General features: G+C 33.7%; 2 protein-coding genes across 8 annotated transcripts in view; one reads left to right on the top strand and one right to left on the bottom strand.

Moving 5' to 3' along the window:
* The window catches only part of LOC134260886 (caspase recruitment domain-containing protein 11-like), a 40,189-nt gene extending 39,426 nt beyond the window's left edge, over nucleotides 1-763 (bottom strand). For 6 of the 7 annotated variants that reach the window (XM_062743415.1, XM_062743413.1, XM_062743411.1 and 3 more), the window contains exon 1: nucleotides 637-747. The gene's annotated coding sequence lies outside the window, so the exon portion shown is untranslated. Of the gene's footprint in view, nucleotides 1-636 lie in introns of all 7 variants that reach the window. The other variant, XM_062743412.1, reaches the window with a different exon arrangement.
* Nucleotides 764-8,289: 7,526 nt separating this feature from the next.
* Nucleotides 8,290-22,694, top strand: LOC134260885 (5-phosphohydroxy-L-lysine phospho-lyase-like). The gene is made up of 11 exons (XM_062743410.1): nucleotides 8,290-8,437; nucleotides 9,956-10,074; nucleotides 11,097-11,256; nucleotides 11,738-11,812; nucleotides 14,730-14,829; nucleotides 16,177-16,385; nucleotides 19,802-19,896; nucleotides 20,136-20,260; nucleotides 20,493-20,647; nucleotides 20,739-20,828; nucleotides 21,341-22,694. The coding sequence occupies exons 1-11, from the start codon at nucleotides 8,382-8,384 to the stop codon at nucleotides 21,606-21,608; spliced, it is 1,452 nt and encodes a 483-aa protein (XP_062599394.1). The 5' UTR covers nucleotides 8,290-8,381; the 3' UTR covers nucleotides 21,609-22,694.
* Nucleotides 22,695-24,182: the final 1,488 nt, after the last annotated feature.

Below are 24,182 nucleotides of genomic sequence, written 5' to 3'. Positions count from 1 at the left end.
CTTCAAGCGTTATTGGACAATTTTGATCTGTACCTGTATTACCAGGGTATGGGGCAACATAAAAAACATAATGTATATATTCATACAGATTTTCTAAGATATTGACCCATTAAGTTGGTAAGGTTATAGAGGGAAAACAGTGCCTTACACCAGTTGACCCCGGATTGACCCCACAAAGGGGAATAACTTTTGTAAATGTGAAAGTCGTCTATTTTGTACCACTTTTCAGGTCTTTTCAACAGGAGTGCAAAATAACTTATTTCCTGAGCTCATCTGAAAGATCCAAGAAGGTGGGATTGACTGTCTGGTCGCACATGTGTAGACCTAGGCTATTTGATCTTGCAAGCACGTGTGTATTCTGTTGGCTAATGACGCAAGACTGATGACAGTGTTTGGTAGGGATTGAATAACTATTTCATAGCAATTGTGCAGTTTTTCCCTTAGAGATCAGCTGAGCACACTAATATTATTTAAGTAACTTCGAATACTTTGGAAATACCCGGGTAACCCTTATTTATTCTTGTAATATCACTACAGTACAGGCACAGAAGTGTGCTGGATTTTTCGAAGGAAGAAAACATTTAAATTAATGAATTAAAATGTTTAAAATGAAAGATTTAATTCTTGTAAAGTTACCTGACTATGGCATTTCATGATAACCGCTCAGGAACTGCTGCCATTGTTTCCTTCTTTCATGCTCACATTTCTTTCCCCAACAGCAGAAGAACCAAAACTTCCTGGTTGATGGTTTCCATGTTTAAGGATGTCGATCCCGATCAATATTGATTCTAAAAAAAATATGTGTGGAGTTCCGAAATCACACAGGATTGTTTAAAATATGAATTATATTAAATGTAAACCATAAAAAAAATAAAAGGTGAGTAAAATATAAGAAAGGAATCATCAATATTAATAAAAGAAAAACAAGAATAAAAGAAAAAAAATAATCAAACTCACAATCACAATTAAAAAATGTGGGAAAAAGAAGAAAATTATTCTCTCTTCCTCCCTTTCTCGTTCTGTCCGGAATGGGGGTCCTATTTTTGAGGATATCAATTTAACAATATGGAAATTATTTACATTTTGAACATATAGGCCTGGCAATCTGCGTGGGAGAAACAATTTAATCTATTTCATCACCAGTTAAAAGTATTTTTTTAAGTGAAAATTAAGTCCTCTCATTATTGGATATTTAACTACTTGTTCATGACTTTAAATGATGCAGAGATATAATTTTATTTATACCTCAGCTTGTGAACGTTGGACTTAGGTGCATTTTTGCTAATATTATAATTATAAACGATTTTTCCCCTCAAGGCAACAAAACTGGAAACACTTGACGCTAACGAGAAAATGGTGACTTTTAACTCGAGTGCTTTTAAGGAAATGCTTTTTGTGCAGGGTTATAACTGTTATCAAACGATTTAATAACTCTGTGTTGAAGTAAAGAATGTTTTACCTACGCACAACTGAATATCACTTACGATTATTCTAAAGGTTATCTTAAAACATTCCCAATAGTTCCAAAACCTGCGATTGTTAATTATGTTATATATTGTAAACCCCTTTAAAATGTATTTATCTGTTTACAGGAGGGAAGTAGGCACAACAATTTATTTTTATTCTTTTTCTCCCCCCACCAACCCCTTTCCCCATTTATTTTTGTTCTTTTGTTTTCATTTTTCCCTTGTCAATTTATTTTTGTTGTGAGATAGTCCCCCAACCCCCATCCCCATTTTGATATATCCGTTGATCTGAACCATTAATACTGTAATATAGAATATCCCAATAAATCAACAGAGAATTGTCCTGATCTGAATAAACATTGGACTTACTATAGTAACTTAAATATTGTAACGTGCAACGCGGCCGAGCTTGGTATTGGTGATATGGCTTGTATCACCAGGCGTTACACTCAGGTTCGTTAACTTGTTAACTCAGGTTTTTGTTGACCAAATAAAATTACAATCACAAATATATACAAATTCAATACAATAATACAATGGGTTTCTTCTTAATTGGACAACCACTAACTGTGGTCAACGGGTGTCTCCCGCAAATGAATTTCTTCTTGTCTTGCCACTTCTCAAGTACTGACTCCTGGCACTTCCCCCACTTCTCACTGTGGTATGCCACCTCTCTCTCGATCTATACTACCAAATGACTGCCTTATTCAGGTCTAACGCTTTTGGGTAGTCTACAACACTTAACTGTCTATCCCCCGCAACTGCCTGCCTTATTCAGGTCTTATGACCGTGTGTAAGAGGAGAAACAAGCTAAGGTTTCCTAACTCCGTCACCAGAGAGGTCTCAAAGGTCCTGCAATACTATTAGTATTATCCCAATGCAGTCTCAGTACAATGGCAGATTCATACTACTTGTATGATCGTAAAATTAATATTTTTTAGTGTTTAAGAATTTATATAAGTACGTAGGTAAAACGTTAAAACGAAACTAAATCACAAAACCAATTTCCGTTTCAATATATTCGTCAAAGAAGATGGGCGCATTTGGTGTGTGTGATCTGCAGGAACCATTTGTACGAAACATTTATGGTTTAAATGTCCATGATTTGGTTGGCTGAACATAGCTGGTCAGATTTTACAAACACGTCCATAGGTTTTTTTTCATTTAGTTTGAAAGTGTGAGATTGTAACATTTTTGTCCGTTTTTCCAGGAGGTACTACAACAAAGTAATGTTTCACAAAAAATAAACACCTAAAATATTTAATGCATATAAATGCATGATATATGCATGTACATCTACATTATACAGAATAGAAGATTAGAATTGATTTCGCTTGAGAACCAAACTGAACCAAAATTTATCTAATTCAAAATTTTAATACATCAGGAAATAAAACGAAACTAACAAAATAAATGGTTGTTTGCATGAAAAAAAAATAACGCCCCATGCCTGGATCGAACCAAAAACTTCTCAATTCCTTTGCACTGAACAGGTAGCCACCTTACTGAGCTATCACCGCTTCACATACAGTGATTATTTTAAAAGGACAAAGAAGCACCACATTCACACCCTTGGACTTTTTTTGTGAAAAGTTCGTTTTTCGTGGTCTCTGGGTCTTCTCTCCATTTTTTAAAAAAGTGTATTCGTTTCTTTGAATTAAAATACACACAAATAACGTTTCAAAATCATGGAGAGAAAACCCAGAGATATAACTTTTTTTTGAAAAACGTGTTTAAAAATGTACCATTTTGTACCAAATGTCTGATCTGGCCAATTTTCAAGTTATTTTTTTAGCAAATCAATGCTCTATTTCGGGAAAATATTTTCCGTTCCTGTTGCACAGGAACCCGAAAAAATTTAAAATTTCATGTGACATGTCGATAAAATTTTCACTTTAATTGCAATTACGCCCAGATTCCTGCCGAATGCCAATCAAAAGCGCCCTCGTTCTTTAAATATCTTTTTTCGATTCGATCTCTGTTTAGGTTAAATAAAAAAATATCGACGAAAATTGCTCAATAATCAGGAAAATTAACATATTTTTTAAAAAAAACTAGATATAGTCTGCTTCGGTACACGTATTACATTGTTGATAACAAAGCTAGAGTCCGAGTGGGGATAATCGTTTTTCCTGTTATAAAAATAAAAATCCTTTCGAAACATTTGTTTTCGCAAAGAGAGAGAGAATTTTATCAATAGAAGATATATATAATCCCCGTTGGTTTTACAACTATAAAAAGTTTTCAGGGTTTGAGATGGAGATTAACACAAGGAGAATGAGTGCTGAGGACTTATTTCAGGGCTTCGTCAAAAAAGAAATCAAGGGCTTTATGTGAAGAGACTAGAGAATAAGAGATTTCAGATATACTATACTCTCTTGAAAATATACATTAAAGTTTGTTTTACGTTTCGATTGATATGTAAACTCCTTGATTTCACATAGACTTGCTAAATAAAGCATAAAGGCAATCGGAAAAAAAATGTATCTTACCGGCGTGACAAAGAATTAAGATGGGGGGGGGGGGGGGGGGGGGGGGATAAGGCGGGTGAAGGGCCTATGGATCGACAGATAAGAAGTGAAAAATTAAATCTCAATTATATTCAAATTTTATTTGATATTTCATCTAATACTAAAGTATACTAAATGTAAAATCTCTACAATTTACAAAAATCCCACAAAAAACTGATAATATATGCCTATGGAAAAGCACACACACACTTAAAAGAACAAAACGATCATTTCTCATACTTTAACAACTTTTTTTTTTAATATAAGTGGGTCTTCCCTCCATTTCTTTGAAAGATAATCCTAAAAGTTTGCAATAAAATATACATTTTTTGGTTTACAAAAACATGGAAGAAACATTTTTTACAAGATTTTTTTTTCTCTCAGAAAAGTTTTTTAACTTATAATTTCATAAATTTTCATAATGAGAAGTTGATTTAATTCTGCCCGCCTTGTCCCCCATCTTCTTTTTGATAAAGATCGAAAATTAAAACATGGAAAAGAAAAAGAAAATTCCAATCACGAAAACCCTATATTTGAGGTGGTTTGATGGGAGTTTATGGGTTCCAAATACGGCATGAAAAAATTTTGTAGTTGGAGACTTTGACGATATTGCGACAAAAAGTGTGGACGACAAAAACTGCATGGCTTTAAACAAAGATGTCAATAGTTAATTATATAAACAATATGAATGATGTAAAGTACTTGTCATGTTTCTCTCAATGTAAATGGTCTATGATGGATGGAGGGGGGGGGGGTGCTAGATAGAATTTTGTCAATTAATAGTACAGTACAGTGAAGAAGCGTAGTTTTTGGAAGTGGGAGGGGCAGACAGAAGGAAAGTCTTGCTCGAATAGAACACTTGACCGACAAAAAAGGAAACTTGACAAGACTATAAACCCCTATTTTATGGGAGGAGGGGGGGCATTTAGGATCAAACTTCTTTCATTAGGAGGGGGACCGGACTTTCAATGAACATTTTCTATAGTTAAAAGTTTTGTCTGAAAAAAAAGTGGGGGCCCCTTGATACTACGACTTGTCCCCCAAAGAAAGAAGAAAGAAAGAAAGAAAGAAAAGAAAGAAACAAAGAAAGAAAGAAAAGGTAGGATCACGAGAATAATCGAAAAACCTGTGTATGAATACAGTGTGTCGGACTGAATACTAGTACATGTATACCGAAATCTATGTTTAAGTATCATAATTATACAACATTTTTTAAGTTTCAGATTACCAATCTTCTGTTCTTTCAAAAATGTTCATCTGCTTGTTAGATATGATCCTCTTCATTTTACGTTTGTTGAGTATAACCTTATCTCGCCCTTCTTCCTCGTCTGGATAGGCTTAAGATATAGAGGCATATTGTGAATCCTTTCTAGGATTAAGCCACAACAGAGTTAGTAAAAAAAATATCTTTATCCAATGAACCATATAGCATGAAGGGGATCACATCTCTTGAGGGGTTATGGGAGCAATGTTGTTTCAATCATATAACTTATAAAACATCATCAAGTAGGATTGGCCTAGCTCCGTATTTCTGAAATGGCGGTGGTCTTCTGGTGGTGACAAAAATTAAACATTACTTCAAAGGGATAACAATTACCAAATTCACTTCTAGTTTTTAATTGATTGACCGATTGTTGGTGTACTATTAATTACAAGATGATTTATTAGTAACAATAAATCTTCAATCGATCACTCTCTCTCTCTCTCTCTCTCTCTCTCTCTCTCTCTCTCTCTCTCTCTCTCTCTCTCTCTCTCTCTCTCTCTCTCGATATCGATCCCTCTCCAATATAAATGTGAAAGTTTGTTTTGAACATATTTTATTGAACGTTTCGTTAAGAGGATTGCAACAAGCTTTTCAACTTACTACTTTTTCTGCATAAATATTACAATAAGTCATATTCAAAATTTAATTAAATGAAATAAGAATTTACACATAATACAAGTAAAACCATGTTGCATTTTATATATCAAGTTTCATCGATAAATTTATTAAAATATATTTTGTAACATGTAAAGACGAACAAAGATTATTTTGACAATTTCTACAAGCAAAAAAGAAAAATAAATAAGGTCTAAATAAATAAATAACATTCATTTAAAAAGAAGGCAATACTTCTTTAATATATATAGGTAATCGTTAATAGCTGTGTCTAATGAAAGTTCGGTCGTTTAACTGTGATTTCTTTCAATACGTCTTATGGATATGGATTCTTTTGAAATTATGATAAAAAAATCCCTCTTTTATATTCAATTTCTTTATTGATTCACCAAACATGTCGGCATACAACCATGTTACATATAAAAGACAAATAATAAAATACATACAATACATACATGCAAGTGTATGGATCAGTGAAGTCAACTATGAAGTGTATTACAACTTGAAGATTAAACATAATCAATATGTAAGCAGTATAGTATTGACAGTGATGAGCTAATAAATGCATTAAATACACTGTATATATATATGATATAATTGCGCTTTATTTTTGGAACGCAGTTCAAAACATTCAAATAAAAATTCACATAGCCTTCTAGAATGAACTGCATTGTCAGGGTTACAAAATACTTTACAATGATTTTCTTTCAGTATGTTATCGTTTAAATTACAGATGTTCAAAGGACAGTACTTTTTTCGTAAATCTATATAGAATAGAATAGGATAGAATTTATTTCCAATCATGGTCCCACTGGGGGCATAACAAAGATACAAGTATATTATCACATAAAATAGAGGCAATGTACAAAATAAAAGATTAAACCAATTTACCCATGGTGGTATGCAAATATTGTAAATATAATATAGTAATATTCAAAAATCATATACAATATTTTGATATGAATTGACTTAATAATCTTAAAATTTACTCATTTTCATTTGTAAAAAAGCCATATTAACTTTTCATTATGAACATAATAAAAAGAATAAACCAATATTAACTTGGTGGTGTGCAAATATTGTAAATATATTAAAAGATAAAGGTCTATTAATGGTTGCCAGTCTACAAGAGACATCAATTAAGGGACGGTGCTTCAGGAATTGCATGAATTCTAGTAAAATATCTAAAATGAATAAAAGGTTGCATTCCTCCTCATGTCTAATGTTGATAGGCAAAAAGAGCACAATTATAAATTACAAAAAGTAACAATGTAGTAATGTTCAAAAATCATATACAATTTGATATTAATTGACTTAGTAATCTTAAGATTGTCTCATTTTCATTTGTAAAAAGCCATATTAGCTTCTCATTAAAATCAAGATTACGGAAATTGGTACATATGTCTGAGATACATTTTAAGAAAGTTTCTCGTTCATCTTTGAATTTAGTGCATTTAAAGAGAAAATGTATTTCATCCTCCACCTCATTTAAATCACATTTTGAACATAATCGCATGTGTGCTGGGATACCCTAAAACCTTCCAACTTCAATCTGTAAATGGTGTGAAGATATTCTAAGTCTACTCAGATATCTCCTCAACTCAAAATTTTTGATGATATCAAGATAATTTTCAAAACCAAATTGATCTTTAATTTTAACATAAGTACGTAGTTTACCATCCCTACTGCCCAAATTGTCATGTCATAAATTTATGTAAGTTTTCTTCAGGATTGTATGTATTGTATGTTTACAAACTTTTTTCAAGTTATTCAAACATCCCTTAAGATCTGTGATCTGTACCAAGAGGATCTACTATTATCAGCATGTAATTTCTTAGAATGTATAATCATATGCATTTCTGAGTAAAGGAAATTCTCTATTATTTTCTTCCAATCTTTCAAGTCTTTGCCAATATATAAGGGGCAGTCATGTATGAAATGTATTTCACTTTCTACAACAGTTTTTCAATAGTGACAAAAGCGAGATTCTTTTGGGATACAAGGCTTTGAATATCTGCCTACTTCAGTTTCTAAAGGATGTGCAGAAATTCTCAGTTTTGTTAATTTAGAACATACAGTTTTATTTATTGGATATTTCAAGTAGTCTTGAAATCATAACTCTTTCTAATTTGACTGAAAAATAATAATTTACCACATTTGGAGAATTCAATGTTCTGCAGTTGCAAATTAACATTTTTTATGTAAAAATTCTTCAAGCAGCTGCTAAATCCCTCTTTTAACATGTTTAATAAATTTTCAACAGCGTTTTAAGTAATGCATTTAACAAACTACTTTACCTTAGCCTCATATGTAAAAATTCACTTGTGTAAAAACCTTAGTCTGAGAGATAATGCTTCGAGTAAAAGGTGTGTACTACTCACGACTCATCTTATTGGCTGAAATTGGTCATAACTCATGAATAATGCATATCACGTGACCAGTTAGAACAAAACAAAACCATGTGGCCAGCCTTCCTCCATGACATTGTACTGAGTTTCGTTTTAGAGCGGCGGCTGTAACCTGAAAATGGATCAGAAATTATCAAAGACGGAGACACTTCATTTGAGAAAGAAGCATATAAGGTAAGGAATATACAATATATTTGTCTCAGCAACCAAGCTTCGTAACATTCGAAACGGCCACACAAGTGACCTACACCAATATCAACATCTGCAGCCGCCATGTCTAATGCGTCGATAGGACCGTTATTTTGTTGAATTGTTATGAATATTTATCTTCGTTTAAATTTTTGTTCTGGTTTTCATCCAAAATATTTAGTAAGGAATTAACCGTGCGTTTGTGTACTTTATAAGATCCTAACAACAATGAACACATCGGATCTACATTATAGTACATGAATAGATCTAGCATTGGAGTGTTATATTTACTGCAATATGTAGGCAAGTCGGGGACGTGAGAGAGATAACAGTTAAACGTATTTACATTTAATAGCTTCATTAAGTACTGATTTTAATAATCCTATCCTAAAACAACTTGTATATGCATATAGAGTCATTGATTTTAAACACGTGTGATTCACTGATCAAAGATCTTATGAGTTTATATTCTAAGCCAAGCATGTACCTGGCTTCCAGTATAATACCCTTTAACCTGTTTAAAGATATTGAGTAAATATAATCTGGCAGTGTGTGCATTCTCAGACAGCTAGGTTTGTCATTGGTGCAGTTTGTTGTTTGCTGTGCCACTCTTAAAACTTTTTTTTTCTCTTTGAATAATTAATTAAATAAAAAAAACATTAAAAAGGGGCTAGCACTGCACATTAACCTTGCAAAGCTGTGGTTATCTATTGTTGATTTAGAACAATTTTATCTGGCCTTGAGTCTCCAGCACATGGAATATATTAATGAAAACCTGTTGACTCTGGTTTTATTCATGAACTTGACGGTTTATAACAAAGACAAAATTTATATTTATGACATATAACGTTATCTGACCAAGGTGTCGTATAGATGACAGGTGATGTAATATGCACTGCATTATAATAATGCATTACATGGTAAAAGTGTGCTGTTTTCAAAATAATTTAAACCTTATAGTAGCATGTTTTAAAATTTTCTGAAAGACCAAATGCTCCTCATAATAACGGTATGTAAATTGGCCATAAACTTTTATCACTCAGTGCATCTCTAGATTTTGGTATCAAATTGAAAAAAAAATCTGTCATTTTCATGGTGCAAGCATGCACTTTAAAAATTACAAATTAAAAATAAAGAATAAAAAAAAGACAAGAAGTGGTGATTTTGAAATTAAAAATCATCTAGATAATTAAAAAAGAATATGTCTTTGGCATTTAATCTATAAGGAATTGCACTTTAAAATTAATTTGAGAATGGATCAGGTACAGTGTACTTGTTAGTAATCGTTAACAATCATTCAGGGTACACTTTAGTTTAGGAAAAAATCTGACAGCAGGGTACATTTTGGTATCAACAGTTAGGGTACATTTCCTCTTAATATATTCAATAATATGGTATAAATTTGAGATTTATATTCAATTAGGATACTGGTATATGTAGGAACTGACAACTTGGTATTGTTTTGATAATTGTCCAATACAAGATTTATATCATTGATTTCAGTGAAGCATGTCAGCTGTTTTTTAAAGAGGACCCTTTGAAGATTGTGAGGGCCACAGGACAGTACATGATAGATGAAGACGGAAATTCTTATCTTGACTGTATCAACAATGTGTGTCATGGTAGGTACACCCACCAAGCTCATCAGGAGAGCTCAAACCACCAAGCTCATTTAGAGAATTCATCCCACCAAGCTCATCTAGAGAGCTCATCTAACCATGCTCATCTAGAGAGCTCATCCCACCAATTTAAGATCACCTAGAGAGCTCAAACCACCACAATTTAAGCTCATCTAGAGCAATCTCCCCACCAAGCTCATCTAACCAAGCTCATCTAGAGAATTCACTCCACCAAGCTCATTTAGAGAGTTCATCCAGAACCCAAAGAAGCTCATCTAGAGAGCTCACCCCACCAAGCTCATCTAAAGAGCTCATCCCACTAAGCTCATCTAAAAAGCTCAGCTATAGAGCACACCCCACTTATTTCCTCCAAGTAAGTAGTTATAGAAATATACTACTTAGATAATCTAGGCATTCACTATAAGTAGGTAACTTATGAGCAGGTCTTCACTGTATCTTACTGATAGTAAACAAATTTACCACAATGATAAACAGATAAACTCTATAGGATACAAATCCATTGAACAGGTCAGCCAAGAGATATTATTCAGTTTTAACCGGTACAAATGAGAGGGCAGTGTGCATGAAGATTTCTAAAGTCACTGTCCCCAGAAATACAGCGATAATACAGCTTATCAGAACTAAAGTCCTGACTTAATATCAGGATTTTTAAGATAATAGCAGGATGTGTTTTTGAGAATTTGATAAATAGCCCAACCCCCAGTACCTGACCCGACCTTATCTTGTCTATTGTCTGAATTGTATTTGTAGTTATTTTAAGAATTGTGAGCTAATTAATTATTAAAACTCTTTCTTGGAATTAACAATTAATGGAGGTTCAAATGAATTTGAAAATAATTAAGGAACAATGAATTAACCATTAAATAATTTAAAGTCATTTGTAAAGATTAACATTATTATTAAGAGTGAATTTTTTCTTCAATTTAAGCAAATGCCCCATTTGAAGTCATAATTGACTTTTTGCAATCTAAATGTTTCAAATTAATAGACTCGTTAATTTATAGTCGGCCATTGTCATCCCTACGTGGCGGAGGAAGCCTGTAAACAAATCAGAACTCTCAACACAAACAGTCGCTATCTCCACGACAACCTGGTGCTCCTGGCCAAGAAGATCACAGCCACCCTCCCCGAGAAACTCTCCGTCGTCTATTTGGTGAATTCTGGGTAAATACATATCAATTGAAACTGAAATTGTATTTGTATTTGGAAACTTTCCTGTTGCTTGGGAGGTATGCCACCACAGGTCCTATAGCTTACTATTTGGAAGAGAAATTCTGTCAGAGGAAAGTATGACTTGCTGCATTTTGCAAAGGTTATAACCCAATTTGGTGACCATGTCATGTTGCCGAATCTAGTAACTTATCAATATCATTTACAATGTTTTGAATTGGCATTAAATTGCAAGTATTGGCATACTATGGGAAATGATTTATTCATAATTTCGATTTGGTACAACTTTCATTTTTGCAATGGTTGCAGGAACTCTTGGTCTGGAAATACATGTAATCCAGTTCTATCTTAGACACTTTATGTTTAAAATCTAGACAAATAATGAAGCATTTAATATGTATTATCTATTTATTATTACGACCCAAATTACTAGTATTGTGAGTACAGTTCAGATTTATATTTTTTTTATTATTAGGTCTGAGGCCAATGACTTGGCCATGCGTCTGGCTCGACATTACACCAGGGGGACCGAGATGATCACGCTAGACCAGTAAGTATCTACAGTCAAACCTGATTATCACAAGTACCAAAAGTCATTACAGTAAAAACTAATTATATAGAACAATAGGTAGACATTACACCAGGGGTACAGAGATGATCCCGCTAGACCAGTAAGTCTCTACAGTAAAACTTGATTATCACAAGTACCAAAAGTCATTACAGGAAAACAATTGTCTCATGTCTGATAAAAATTAATACAGCTAGCGAAACCTTATTTTCACAAGTTATAAAAAAAACATTAAAGTAAAACTCAGTTATCTTGAACCAAAAAGTCATCACTGTAAAGCCAGATTATCCTGAATATTGAAAAAAGTTACTACAGTAAAAACCAAAAATAATGACTGTAAAACCTAATTTTCATGAATCAAAAGAAAGTTATTACAGTAAAACCTAATTATAAGAACTGCAGATTTGACAATATCAGACTGATCAGTTTACCTTCAGTTTGTAATGAATAAGGTCTATAACATTCAAACTGTTCAAAAATATGGATAGACTATGCTTCATGCATAATGATTATCAATTCTTTTGTTGTTCAGGTATGGCATGTTATTTGAAAATTTTTACAAATTATTTAAATACATTTTGTGTGACATCCGTCCTGGATGGACTGACGTAATCAGTAAACTCTACACACCTGTCTACACCATATACTGTCCATAATGCTGTACTCTGGGTCTCTCAAATGTTTACTCAGTGGTGAGACTCAGTAATTGGAAACAAGAGTTCAAACTTTTGACTTGACAGACATAGACCCAGGATGGCTTTGTTTACCGTCACATGATGGGGATAGGGGAGGGGTCTGTGACATATGAAGTGTTGATTCAGGTTGTTTTATCAGAGACAGAAAAAGGACATTCACATCAGGGTCCATTCATTCTTGCTAATTTGTTCAAAGGGATCTTCTTTACTAGTGAAAATTGAAGGTCAATTTCCTTTCTTTGTTAAAATGAAGTACAAATAGATTTGTTATTTTTGAGAATCTTGCTAAAATGTAGTAATAATAAAATTGTTATTTTTGAGAATCATTTTAAGGTGTATAGAATAATTCTGCATTTAACATTTCAGTTCCTGGCTACTTTAAGTCAAAAGATTGACCTAAGCTGTTTATAAGTTATATCTTTGTTATACCATAATGGAAATTGGCACACATGTAACAAATTAAAATCCAGGACCATCAAAACATCAGAATGCATAATTACTAACCCTGCAAAAATTTTAATTTAGATTGTCTTGTATGTTGTACATGCATTACCGGGAATACTTTTTCTTTGCATATAAAGTCTGTTAGTAAAAACAGAACTCCTTATAAAGAAATGAAAACCTGCCATTAAATTCTGTCACTTTTGTCATACATGTACTAGTATATGTTTTTTTTTTTTTGGTGAATATGATGATTGGAGATTTGTTTTTATATACTGAGTACCTTAATATCATAAATAGGGAGAGGGCTAAAATAGGCTGTGCCTGCTGCCCAATCCTATTCACAATAATATCAGTGAATAAAATATTGTTTAAATTTAAATTAAATCATAAATAGGCACGGATCCAAGAATCTTTTAACAGGGGGGTCTACCCTAGAAAAAAAATCCAACCCAGGAATTTGTTTACAAGCATACCCCCCCCCCCCCCTCCACCTAAACATTAGGGGGGTTGTGGGTTGTTAATAGTTGACTTCTAATGTGCTTCATTAGTTCATACCTATGATATTTCATACCAACTTAACACAGATCTGCATTTTTGTAGGGGGTGGGGTGGGTGTTCAATGTCATTTTTTACTTAGTTTAATTTATGAATTTTAAATTAATAACTGCAAATTCCATAATAAAAATAAATAATTTCAAATTAAAAAAAAACTATCCCAGGTACACATGGTACATGTACATTAAAGTCAGAGGAAAATACACATTTGAATTATACAGTACTAGAACCCCCTTAGAGCTGATGTTTTTTTTTCTGACTGTCAGCTTTACCAAAGCTGAAAATCTTGTCCAGTTTGCAATGTTCCAGATTAACTGACAGCAAGAAACATGGCTGTACTTAACATTATATGTGTCAGTGATGTCACCAAATTCAATGCATTAAATTATGATGCCTAACCTACTTTGATATAAGTTTGCTAAATGAGTTTGAAGAGAATCAGTGTATTGTTTTTGACATAGATACAGGGACCTTTTAACCTCTCTAGACAAGCGTATTAATCCTGGAGAACAGTTACCTGTGGACCACTGATATAAATTGTCATTTATATTAGATCTATGTCAGAATTTTTATTCCATTTTAATGATGAATAATTATGTAGAGAACATTCAGTGTTTTGTAGTTGCATTACTAAGGACTTTGTTTTGCAAATAGAACAGAATTTTTCAAATGCAAAGCATTGAAAATGGGTCAAAACATGCGGAAATGATAAGTGGTGTTTACTAAAAAATGGAAATATAGGCTCAATATCAGGAAAGCTTATTTATAAATCAGATTATTTCTATAGTTTCTCAGTAGAGTACACAAAAATGTGTCCATATATTTTCATGAATTTTAAGGATTTTTTTCGTACATGTATCAGCTGGTACAATTACTGGATTCTATTTTTTTAAAAAGAAATTCTATTTATTTAATAAGTGTTACATGTAAATTACAGTTTAATTGAATTAGTTTTTACAATGTACTGGATTCTATTTTTTTTGATAATAATAGTCCGCTAAATTTTTTAGAAATTCTATTTATGTGTGTCCATAAGTGTTACATGTAAATTACAGTTTAATTGAATGATTTTTTAATACAATATGCATCAAGAAGATTTCAAGGTATAATTAATTATTAACATGTATCATTTAATTAGTATAAGTAGACATTTAAATGCAATCTCTGAGATGGATGTGACAGTCTGGGTCATGTGAATGTTTCAGTGCATACCATGGTCACCTGACCTCGGTGATGGACATCAGCCCGTACAAACTCCGCACAAACGTGGATGGATCTCACACCAAACCCGATCACGTACACATCGTAAGAATCTCAATTAAAAGTTTTTTGTTTTGTTTTTTTGTAAAAAGTAAAAGCATTACATAGGGTACGTCTTGTTTTCCTATTCTCAAAGACAATAAAGAAAGCATTGGAAAATTTCTTCTGATTTACTTTGACTGAAATTTTTCAGTTTTCAACAGATAAGGATACATATTGGCATTATGATTTAAAGTTGTTAAAACCAGAAAGTTATGATCATTTTGACATATAAGGCCAAAGTTTTTTTTCTCTTGGTTTACGATTCCGCCGACCCTATTTACAAAAATAAAAATAATGTGTCTGACTCTTGAAACTGAACTCTTAAAGCTTAATCCGAAATTTTCTCGACCAAACGACTGTTTTTTATAATTTACAACACATCTTCAACATTCGAATGACCTCCACAAATACAGATTGTCAAACCACATGAAAAAGTCCATCGTTACAAGTTATACACAACAAGATGCAAAACAGCTGGACAGCTATCGATGTCATGCCAAAGATGTTGGAGAAGATTTTAGATCTTTTTATTGTCAAATAATTAATTCATGCTGTGAATACAGACATATTATTACTGTCAAATTGTGAAGTTTTTAACTTCCTAAGAAGTCACACATCAGATCCGATAAAAATAAGTAGTTCAATCAGCATACAGATGTGCGTCAAAACTTAAGAAAAAAGAATTTTTTATTGAAAAAAAGTTTGATGAGAAATTAACAAAATTATGACTATGCCAAAAGGCTGGAAATCTAACGAGAAGAGAATTTTAGAAGTTTAAAATTGTGCAACTATGTAAGAAATGAAAAAAAAATTTGATAAACAATTAATCTGACAATAAGAAACTTTTACATTTTAATAGTAGTAGTAGTAAATTTTATTTAATGCCAGTGTTGTTTTATTATTTTTTCTAGATATCTATATACCTTGTAATTTGGGAAAATATCTTTTACGATTCTTTCTCTCTTGTTTAATCATTTTAAATACAATGTTCATACAGAAAAATTATTGAAATGTATATTATGTAAATTATAAACAATGAAATAGTTTTATATTAACGATTAATGTGTGCCACGCACCAAGAAGTCTCCCTGAATTTTTAAAGGGAGAAATGTCTCCCTAAATTTTGGGTCTAGGTTGGTCGAGTCTGTGGACACACATATCTTAAGGTAAAAGTTTGTTGTGAACTACTCGAGAAAAAAATATGTCAAAGTTCCAAATTATTTTTATTTTTATTTTTCGACCGCCCAATGCATATTTTTGTGTCAAAAAATCGTAAACCAAAAAAAATAAAAACTCTGGCCTAAGTATTATGATTGTTATAATGTGACCTCTAACAATTCATTAACACAGGTGCCCTGTCCCGATGCCTACAGAGGTAAATACTGTGATAACCAGTACTCACCGACCGAAGTCGGCCAGAAATATGCAGATGAGGTCAAGGACGTCATCAACAAAATCCACCAGCAGGGAAAGAAAGTCAGCTTCTACATAGCAGAGTCAATGCAGAGCTGTGGGGGTCAAATCATAATGCCAGAGGGCTACCTCAAGCAAGTCTATAAGTAAGTCATGACATCATACAAGTCAAAAAAAGACCAAGCAAGTCTACAAGTAAGAGATGACATCATACAAGTCTACAAGTCAATAAAGACCTCAAGCAAGTCTACAAGTAAGACATGACATCAGACAAGTCTACAAGTCAGTTAAGATCTCAGCGAATCTTAAAATAACCCATGACATCATAGAGGTCTACAGGTCATTAAAAACCTCAAGCAAGTCTTCAAGTAATTAAGTTAAGATATCATACAAAGCTAAAGAAAGTTAAGATCTCAGCAAGCCTTCAAGTAAGCCATAAAATCATACAAGTCTACAATTAATCTTCAAGTAAGGCAGCTTGAAACACAAACTACACAAAGATACAGAACTATACTTATTGCTGTTGCGCAGTTTCAAATCCAAGAGTTACTTTCTGTTTGTTATAAGTACAAACCAGAAGAGGTACAGTCTCGTCAGAGACTTCTGGTTTTTAGCTCACCTGAGCCAAAGGCTGAAGTGAGCTTTTCTGATCACATTTTGTCCGGCATCCGTCTGTCCGTCTAGCTGTCCGTCTGTCTGTCCATCCGTCTGTCTGTCTGTAAACTTTTCACATTTTCAACTTCTTCTCAAGAACCGCTGGGCCAATTTCAACCAAACTTGCCACAAAGCATCCTTGGGTGAAGGGGATTCAAGTTTGTTCAAATGAAGGGCCATGCCCTAATTCAAGGGGAGATAATTGGGAATTAATGAAAATTTGGTGGTATGTTTTAAAAATCTTCTTCTCAAGAACCACTGTGCCAGAAAAGATGAAACTTATGGGGAAACATCCTCAGGTAGTGTAGATTCAAGTTTGTTCAAATCATGACCCCCGGGGGTAGGGTGGGGCCAAAATGGCCGATCAAAGTTTTACATAGGAATATATAGGAAAAATCTTTTAAAATCTTCTTCTCAAGAACCACTCGGCCAGGAAAAATGAAACTCATGTGGAATCATCATATGATTGATCATATTTATATGGAAGCATCCTCAGGTACTGTCGATTCAAGTTTGTTCAAATCACGACCCCGGGGGGTAGGGCGGGGCCACAATGGCCGACCAAAGTTTTACATAGAAATATATAGGAAAATTCTTTAAAAATCTTCTTCTCAAGAATAACAAAGCCATAATTGATCATATTTATATGGAAGAATCCTCAGGTAGTGTAGATTCAAATTTGTTCAAATCATGACCCCCGGGGGTAGGGCGGGGCCAAAATGGCCGACCAAAGTGTTATATAGAAATATATAGGAAAATTCTTTAAAAATCTTCTTCTCAAGAATAACAAAGCCATAATTGATCATATTAATATGGAAGCATCCTCAGGTAGTGTAGATTCAAGTTTGTTCAAATCATGACCCCCAGGGGTAGGGCGGGGCAAAAATGGCCGACCAAAGTTTTACATAGAAATAAATAGGAAAATACTTTAAACATCTTCTTTTCAAGAATAACAAAGCCATAATTGATCATATTAATATGGAAGCATCCTCAGGTAGTGTAGATTCAAGTTTGTTCAAATCATGACCCCCAGGGGTAGGGCGGGGCCAAAATGGCCGACCAAAGTTTTACATAGACGTATATAGTAAAATACTTTAAAAATCTTCTTCCCAAGAATAGCAAAGCCATGATTGGTCATGGGACTACTTTTGATTTAAACTTTTCAATAATAAACCAATTTCTACTTTTTCTTAGCCACAGTGCTCTGGTGAGCGATGTGGCCCATGGGCCTCTTGTTAAATTTTTAGAGTTAAGAAACTGTTTTCTACATCAGTCAAACCATGAAATTAATTATTCCTTTACCAGAGACACTAATTTGGTAATTTGTAATTTCCTTTAACCTACAGCTAAGAGGGATAACCTAGTTAACCCTCACTTGTCAAGCTGACAATGTCACTGAATGTATGTCAGTCAATAACCTAATAAATTACAGAATTAGGAAAAATGTCTCACTCGAGGCTTTTTTGTAACTTAAAACTTTACAGCTTATTATTACACACTTAGTAATAAATACAGGTTTTTTGCATATGCGATATGGCTGACGTCACAATAGCCGTATCAACCCTGCAGGGCTGATATGGATTTGCGGGGCTGATATCCGTATCAGCCCTGCAAGGCTGATACGGCTATTTTGACGTCAGTATCACACCCTTAGTAAATTAAACCACAATAACAGTACTTGTACTCATACACAATTTTTGGTGGGTTCATATTCTCTTAATTTTAACTTTTTGAAAATAAGGTTAATCTTAATTTACAAATACATGTAATACTATAGAATATTTTCAAATTAAAAGTGCATTGAAATAGAAATAGAAACAAACCCAAATCTTATGAGACATTAGACTATGTACATGTATGTAAGAAGTCCATGCATGATTATTTACTTATTTTCTTCTCAACTGTATTTTATTACTAAGTATGTAATAAATATAATAAAACATACCCTTTTCCACATCACATCCTGTATCAGCCCTCGACCAATATCAGCCCTCGGGCCTTCGGCCCTCTGGCTGATATTGGTGTCTCGGGCTGATACAGGATGTGATATGGAAAAGGGTATGTATTATTCTCTATGTAATTTCCTTGAACATTCATAAAAATAAATCAATTTTTTAATTAAGTAAAGTGAAAATAATAAGATTAACAAAGTCAATTAAGGCATTATCCTTATAAAGATATAGATTTATACTGTTAGCACACAAAATAACAAATTTCTAGGCATTCACTTAAAATACAAGTGCTTAATTAAGAAAAATAGACTCTGATTAGCTGCAGAATTTAGCTCTCTGCTTGAAAAAATTCAGACAGATAAAGCAGAGAGCTACAGTTCCAAGCGTTGTAAAAACCTTCGATTTACACTGATGATTTTTTGTCGCTACGTAAGGTATTTATTTCGTGTAGTTTAAGCTTACTCTGCCTTTTGGAATGGTATCATATAATAATTCATATATCTAACTCTTATATTTGATACTTTATTTACCTTTTAATGGTCCGAAACAGTCCTGTATATAGTTTTTGTAATGTCGGTTTAAAAGAGTTCCATTTCGATGTCCGTAACCACAAACAGCCATTTGTTAATGTTTAGAGGTAAGTAATTATCAGGAATTGAAGTTAAATATATGATTAATCATTAAATACAATTTAAAATTATTTTCAAAGCTGGGGAAAACATAAAATACAAGAAGGAATACCTGTATTGAGCGACAAAAAATTGTCGGCGTAAATCGAAGGTTTTTACAACGCTTGGATCTGTAGCTCTGTGCTTTATCTGTCTGAATTCTCTCAAGCAGAGAGCTACAGTTCTGCAGCTAGACACTGATATGATAAAGTAATTTAATTCATATATTCAATTTTTTTTAAGTATCATTAATTGTGTGTATAATCTCACCTGTCTAATTTGACACAGGTACGTCCATGATGCTGGGGGTGTGTGTATAGCGGACGAGGTGCAGGTGGGATTTGGGCGGGTGGGATCACATTTCTGGGCATTCCAACCTGAGGGTAAGCCTTACTATTACTGTAAACCAACTATTTTTCAATTCATCTTTTATTCTCGATTCATCATTTTTCAATCAGTCTTTGATGTTTAATTTTCATGACTGAAGAAACGTCCTTTACCAAAACAAAGCAAAATAAATGGTTCATAGCCTTGGTGATAAAGAGAAAAGGGGCCATTTTTATCTAAATAGACTAAATAAGCCAATACTAGTACATATGTCACCTGTGTGTGTCTTCTCCAGGAGTTGAACCTGACATAGTGACAATGGGTAAACCAATGGGAAATGGTCACCCAGTGGCTGCTGTGGTAACGACCCAGGAAATATCAGACAAGTTCAAGGCCTCGGGAATGCAGTACTTTAATACAGTGTGTATTCTGTCTCCCATTCTTGTTTTGTTTCCATGTTTTGTTCTTGTGTGTTAAATCTATATCCTAAAAATTTACTTTCATGTGGTAAATTTAATTTCAGGTTTTTTCTCAACTGTTGAGATATTTGTATTACAGATAGACATATTTATTATATTTGTGCTATTGAGGAATACAAAAATAATAGAGTTAGAGATGATCATGGGACCTATTTCTCCTTGTTTTATTTCAGTATGGTGGTAACCCTGTGTCCTGCGCAGTGGCTCTTGCTGTGCTTCACGTGATTGAGGAGGAAGGACTCCAGGAGCATGCCCAGAGAGTGGGAAACTACTGGATAAACAAAGTCACGGAACTAAAGCAGAAATTCCCCATCATTGGGGATGTCAGGTTTGTTAAACCACTACCTTTTCCGTTATTCCATATATATGGTTAAATTATTTTATTTTCAAAGTGTGTAATTTTAAACAAATTTTTTCAGGGGTCGTGGTTTATTTCTGGGGATTGACCTGGTGAAGGATCGTAAGACTCGGGAGCCCGCTATACAGGAAGCCCAGACCGTGGTCAGGAGGTCAGTCTAAAAATAGAAAACCACAGAGAATTCAAAAATACCTTGTAAATCTGACTCTCTTAAATATCACTCCCACTGCAATACTCTATAAATCACCTGATATGGAGAACACTTCAGCACCACTTCATTCCTAAAACCCACATAAATAAAACATCTAGATTTATAAAGTTATGAGGAAGTTACTAAATATAAATTGTCCTTAGATGTTTGATAAAGAGCGATTTTATGCATGTGCAGTTTATTGAAGATTGGATGATCTTGTACCTTGATTCATGTTGTATTGTTAAAGGGGAGTTTTGGGTAAACCAACAGCATCTGTGATCATGTTATTAAGACAGTGTTAATTGATACAAGGAATTACTTCAGTGGGCTGTAACTTTCATGTAAAAAAAAATTGTTTAAACAAGTTTTTAAGCTGTTAAATTTAAAACTTGTCCCATCTGACAAAAGCCAAAATAGTAGTGTAAGGGAGACAACTCCTTTTAAATTTTGATATATTTTGCTTTATGTAGAATGAAAGAAGAGGCCCGAATTCTGATCAGCTCTGATGGACCATACAACAATGTCCTCAAAACCAAACCACCAATGTGTTTCAGCGAGGAGAATGTGGACTTATTCTGCTCCAAACTGTCGGAGATTCTCACAGACCTACAGACAGATGAGATTAAAACTGTGCTGAAAGACATGATAGAAGACGTGGAGAAAACGTCCAGTACGATAGACGTCAACAGGAACCAGTCGTCGGCCAGTGAGTGGGGCGTGACCGCGGCCGTGTTCTAATTAACTCGAGTCAATTGTTTGGTGAAGGTTAAATCATTAACAGATCTGTATGTGGGCTAGTGAATGAAGTATTTGTTTCACTGCCTTTTATAAAGGTGATTTATGTACATCTTGCTGCAATGCAACTTGTATCAATGCAGAAATAAATTGTTAATTTTTTAGAAAATTCTGTAATTATATGTTCTGAATTTTCAGAACCATTGTTAAAGATGAATTTCACATTGATTAATATCCATTGCCATGAAAATGGAATGTTTTGATTGTTGTTAAATGTGTAATCTGAAGACTGTATTATTTACAGGCATACCTCTTGACTTCCTCAGGTATATTGACAATTGTTGATTTCTAACCAGACAAGTTTCCTTGTTGGATATGTTGGTTGGATTTAAAATCAACCCAAACCCTGCATGGTTTTCTTTCCTTTTTTTTCATTAGAAAGAGATTAAAAAAAGAATACTTTTTTTTTTATTCCAAAGCTTAGTGCTTTGGAGATATGACTAATAGCATCAGGCCTTAGGTCTTATAGGTAGGAAGCGATTCTTTTCTCATTTACGCCAGCACTTATGTAATGTTAAGGACATACGCAACGTACATTACCTACTGATAACTTTTCAAGATATTCTTAATTTAAGATTATAGTGCCATTAGATGATCATAGACAAAAATTCGGCATGTATTACCAGGGTTTTTTGGAAGATATCAAATTATGAATTTTTTTGCATTATTCAAAGAAAAACATACAAAAAGTACAAAACAAAAATTCCAGATTTTTTCCCAATTAAATTTATTTTAGAAGAGGTGTATAAATCCATATATAGAAATTTAAAGTATTGCACACACGTCCTTCATTTAGTGGATTTCTTCAGTTCCATGGAAGAACCCAATAATGTTCAAACTAGGTTGCGTATGACCTTAAGGGCATTTTATTTGAGCGAACATAGATTTTTAGATTTGGTAAGTTCTTATGTGTATTATCTGTAAACTGCAGGTATCTATTCCATTGTTATGTATTGCCATAAAATGTTTTAGCTTGTACGCTACACAGCTTTGAGTAGAATTTGTTTTAGAAATAAAGTTGTATCTTTTAGTTTACGGACTTAATTATCATTAATTTTAAATAAGAAGTCTATGAAGCTTAATATTCACCTGATACCAAACTGCTATAGTAAAACTGACGTTACAAGAAGTCGTGTGTATACCATGTAGATCAAAACTGAGTATAACTCGGTATAAGTGAGGGTTTATGAACCTCTGTTACTTCAATAACCCAAAGCTAAAAATACCAGTGAAATTGATTTTGAGGAAGGTTGGGGGGGGGGGTGTTCTCAAAAGACAAAAGGATGCTATCATGCATGTATGTATCTATCGAAAACGATATATTTAAAAACGGCTTATAGAGACAAAAGTGTTACATTATCCATACCAAGTAGTGCATATTAGACTACAAAAAGGATGTGTCGACCCTAAATATAAAAGAAAATAATGAAAGGGGGTGGGGTGGGGGTCCAGCCTCCCAATGCCTGTGCATTAGTTTCCTATCCTCAAAAGACAGTAGATAGGATGTAGCCGGCAAGTGCAAAAATCACTCATACATGTAAGTGGACCTGGACAGCACAGAAATGGTAAGCTAAGGTTATCTAAAAATGTCCACTGAAGGGTAAAATATAGGTCAGCTTCAATCGAAATGTACATGAAGGTAATCAGATTCACTCAAGCATATTATATAGAACAGGTGAAGCTGTGATCTTGCCGATATATGCGTAAGACCGTACAAAAATTCAAAATATTAAATATGGAGATAATGAACAATAACAAGAGGACCATGAGCCACATCGCTCACCTGAGCACTCTGGTTAGGAAAGAAGCAAAAAACAGTTTATTATTGAAAAATTTAAAACCAAAAGTGGTCCCAAACAATCCTTAAAGGGGAGAGGGTATGATCTGAACAAACTTGAATCTCCACTAACTAATGATGCTTGTATATTTCTTTGACTACCTATGGCTTTATTGCACTTTACATTTGAACATTGTGCCCCCCCCCCAACCCTGCCCAACTAAAATATGACCAATCATGGCTTTGCTGTACTTGAGAAGAAGATTTCGAAGATTTTTTCCTATAATTATATATAAAACTTTGATCGGCAATTGTGGTCCAGCCCTACCCCTAGGGGTCATGACTGAACAAACTTGAATCTAAAATACCTGATGATGCTTCCATATAAATGTGACTAATCATGGGTTTGCTTTGCTTCAGAAGAAGATTTTGAAGATTCTTTCTATATATGCATATGTCTATGTAAAACTTAAATTGGCCATTGTGGTCCCGCCCTACCCCCAGGGGGTCATGATTTGAACAAACGTATATCTACACTATCTGAGGATGCTTCCATATACAAAATGTGAAAACGTTTAGTTACAGACAGTCAGACTGACCGACGGACGGACAGCTATAGACAGACGGACGCCGGACAAAATGTGATCAGAAAAGCTCACTTCAGCTTTCAGCTCAGGTGAGCTAATAAAACTCGAACATAATGTCGACTAAAATACAAATATGTGAGCAGAGCTCGAGCA

Source organism: Saccostrea cucullata, unplaced genomic scaffold, assembly GCF_032062105.1.
Source record: "Saccostrea cucullata isolate Sc308-1 unplaced genomic scaffold, CSIRO_AGI_Scuc_v1 ctg1332, whole genome shotgun sequence".
Taxonomy (NCBI): Eukaryota; Metazoa; Mollusca; class Bivalvia; order Ostreida; family Ostreidae; genus Saccostrea; species Saccostrea cuccullata.
This window is presented reverse-complemented; position numbering and strand designations above follow the sequence as displayed.

Bases quoted from the DNA above. Each gene is read 5' to 3' on its own strand.
- LOC134260885 (XM_062743410.1), top strand. From the start codon at position 8,382: ATGGATCAGAAATTATCAAAGACGGAGACACTTCATTTGAGAAAGAAG. The intron at 11,813-14,729 runs GTAAGTATCTAC...TGAATGTTTCAG, and splicing joins GAGATGATCACGCTAGACCA to TGCATACCATGGTCACCTGA. The intron at 16,386-19,801 runs GTAAGTCATGAC...AATTTGACACAG, and splicing joins TACCTCAAGCAAGTCTATAA to GTACGTCCATGATGCTGGGG.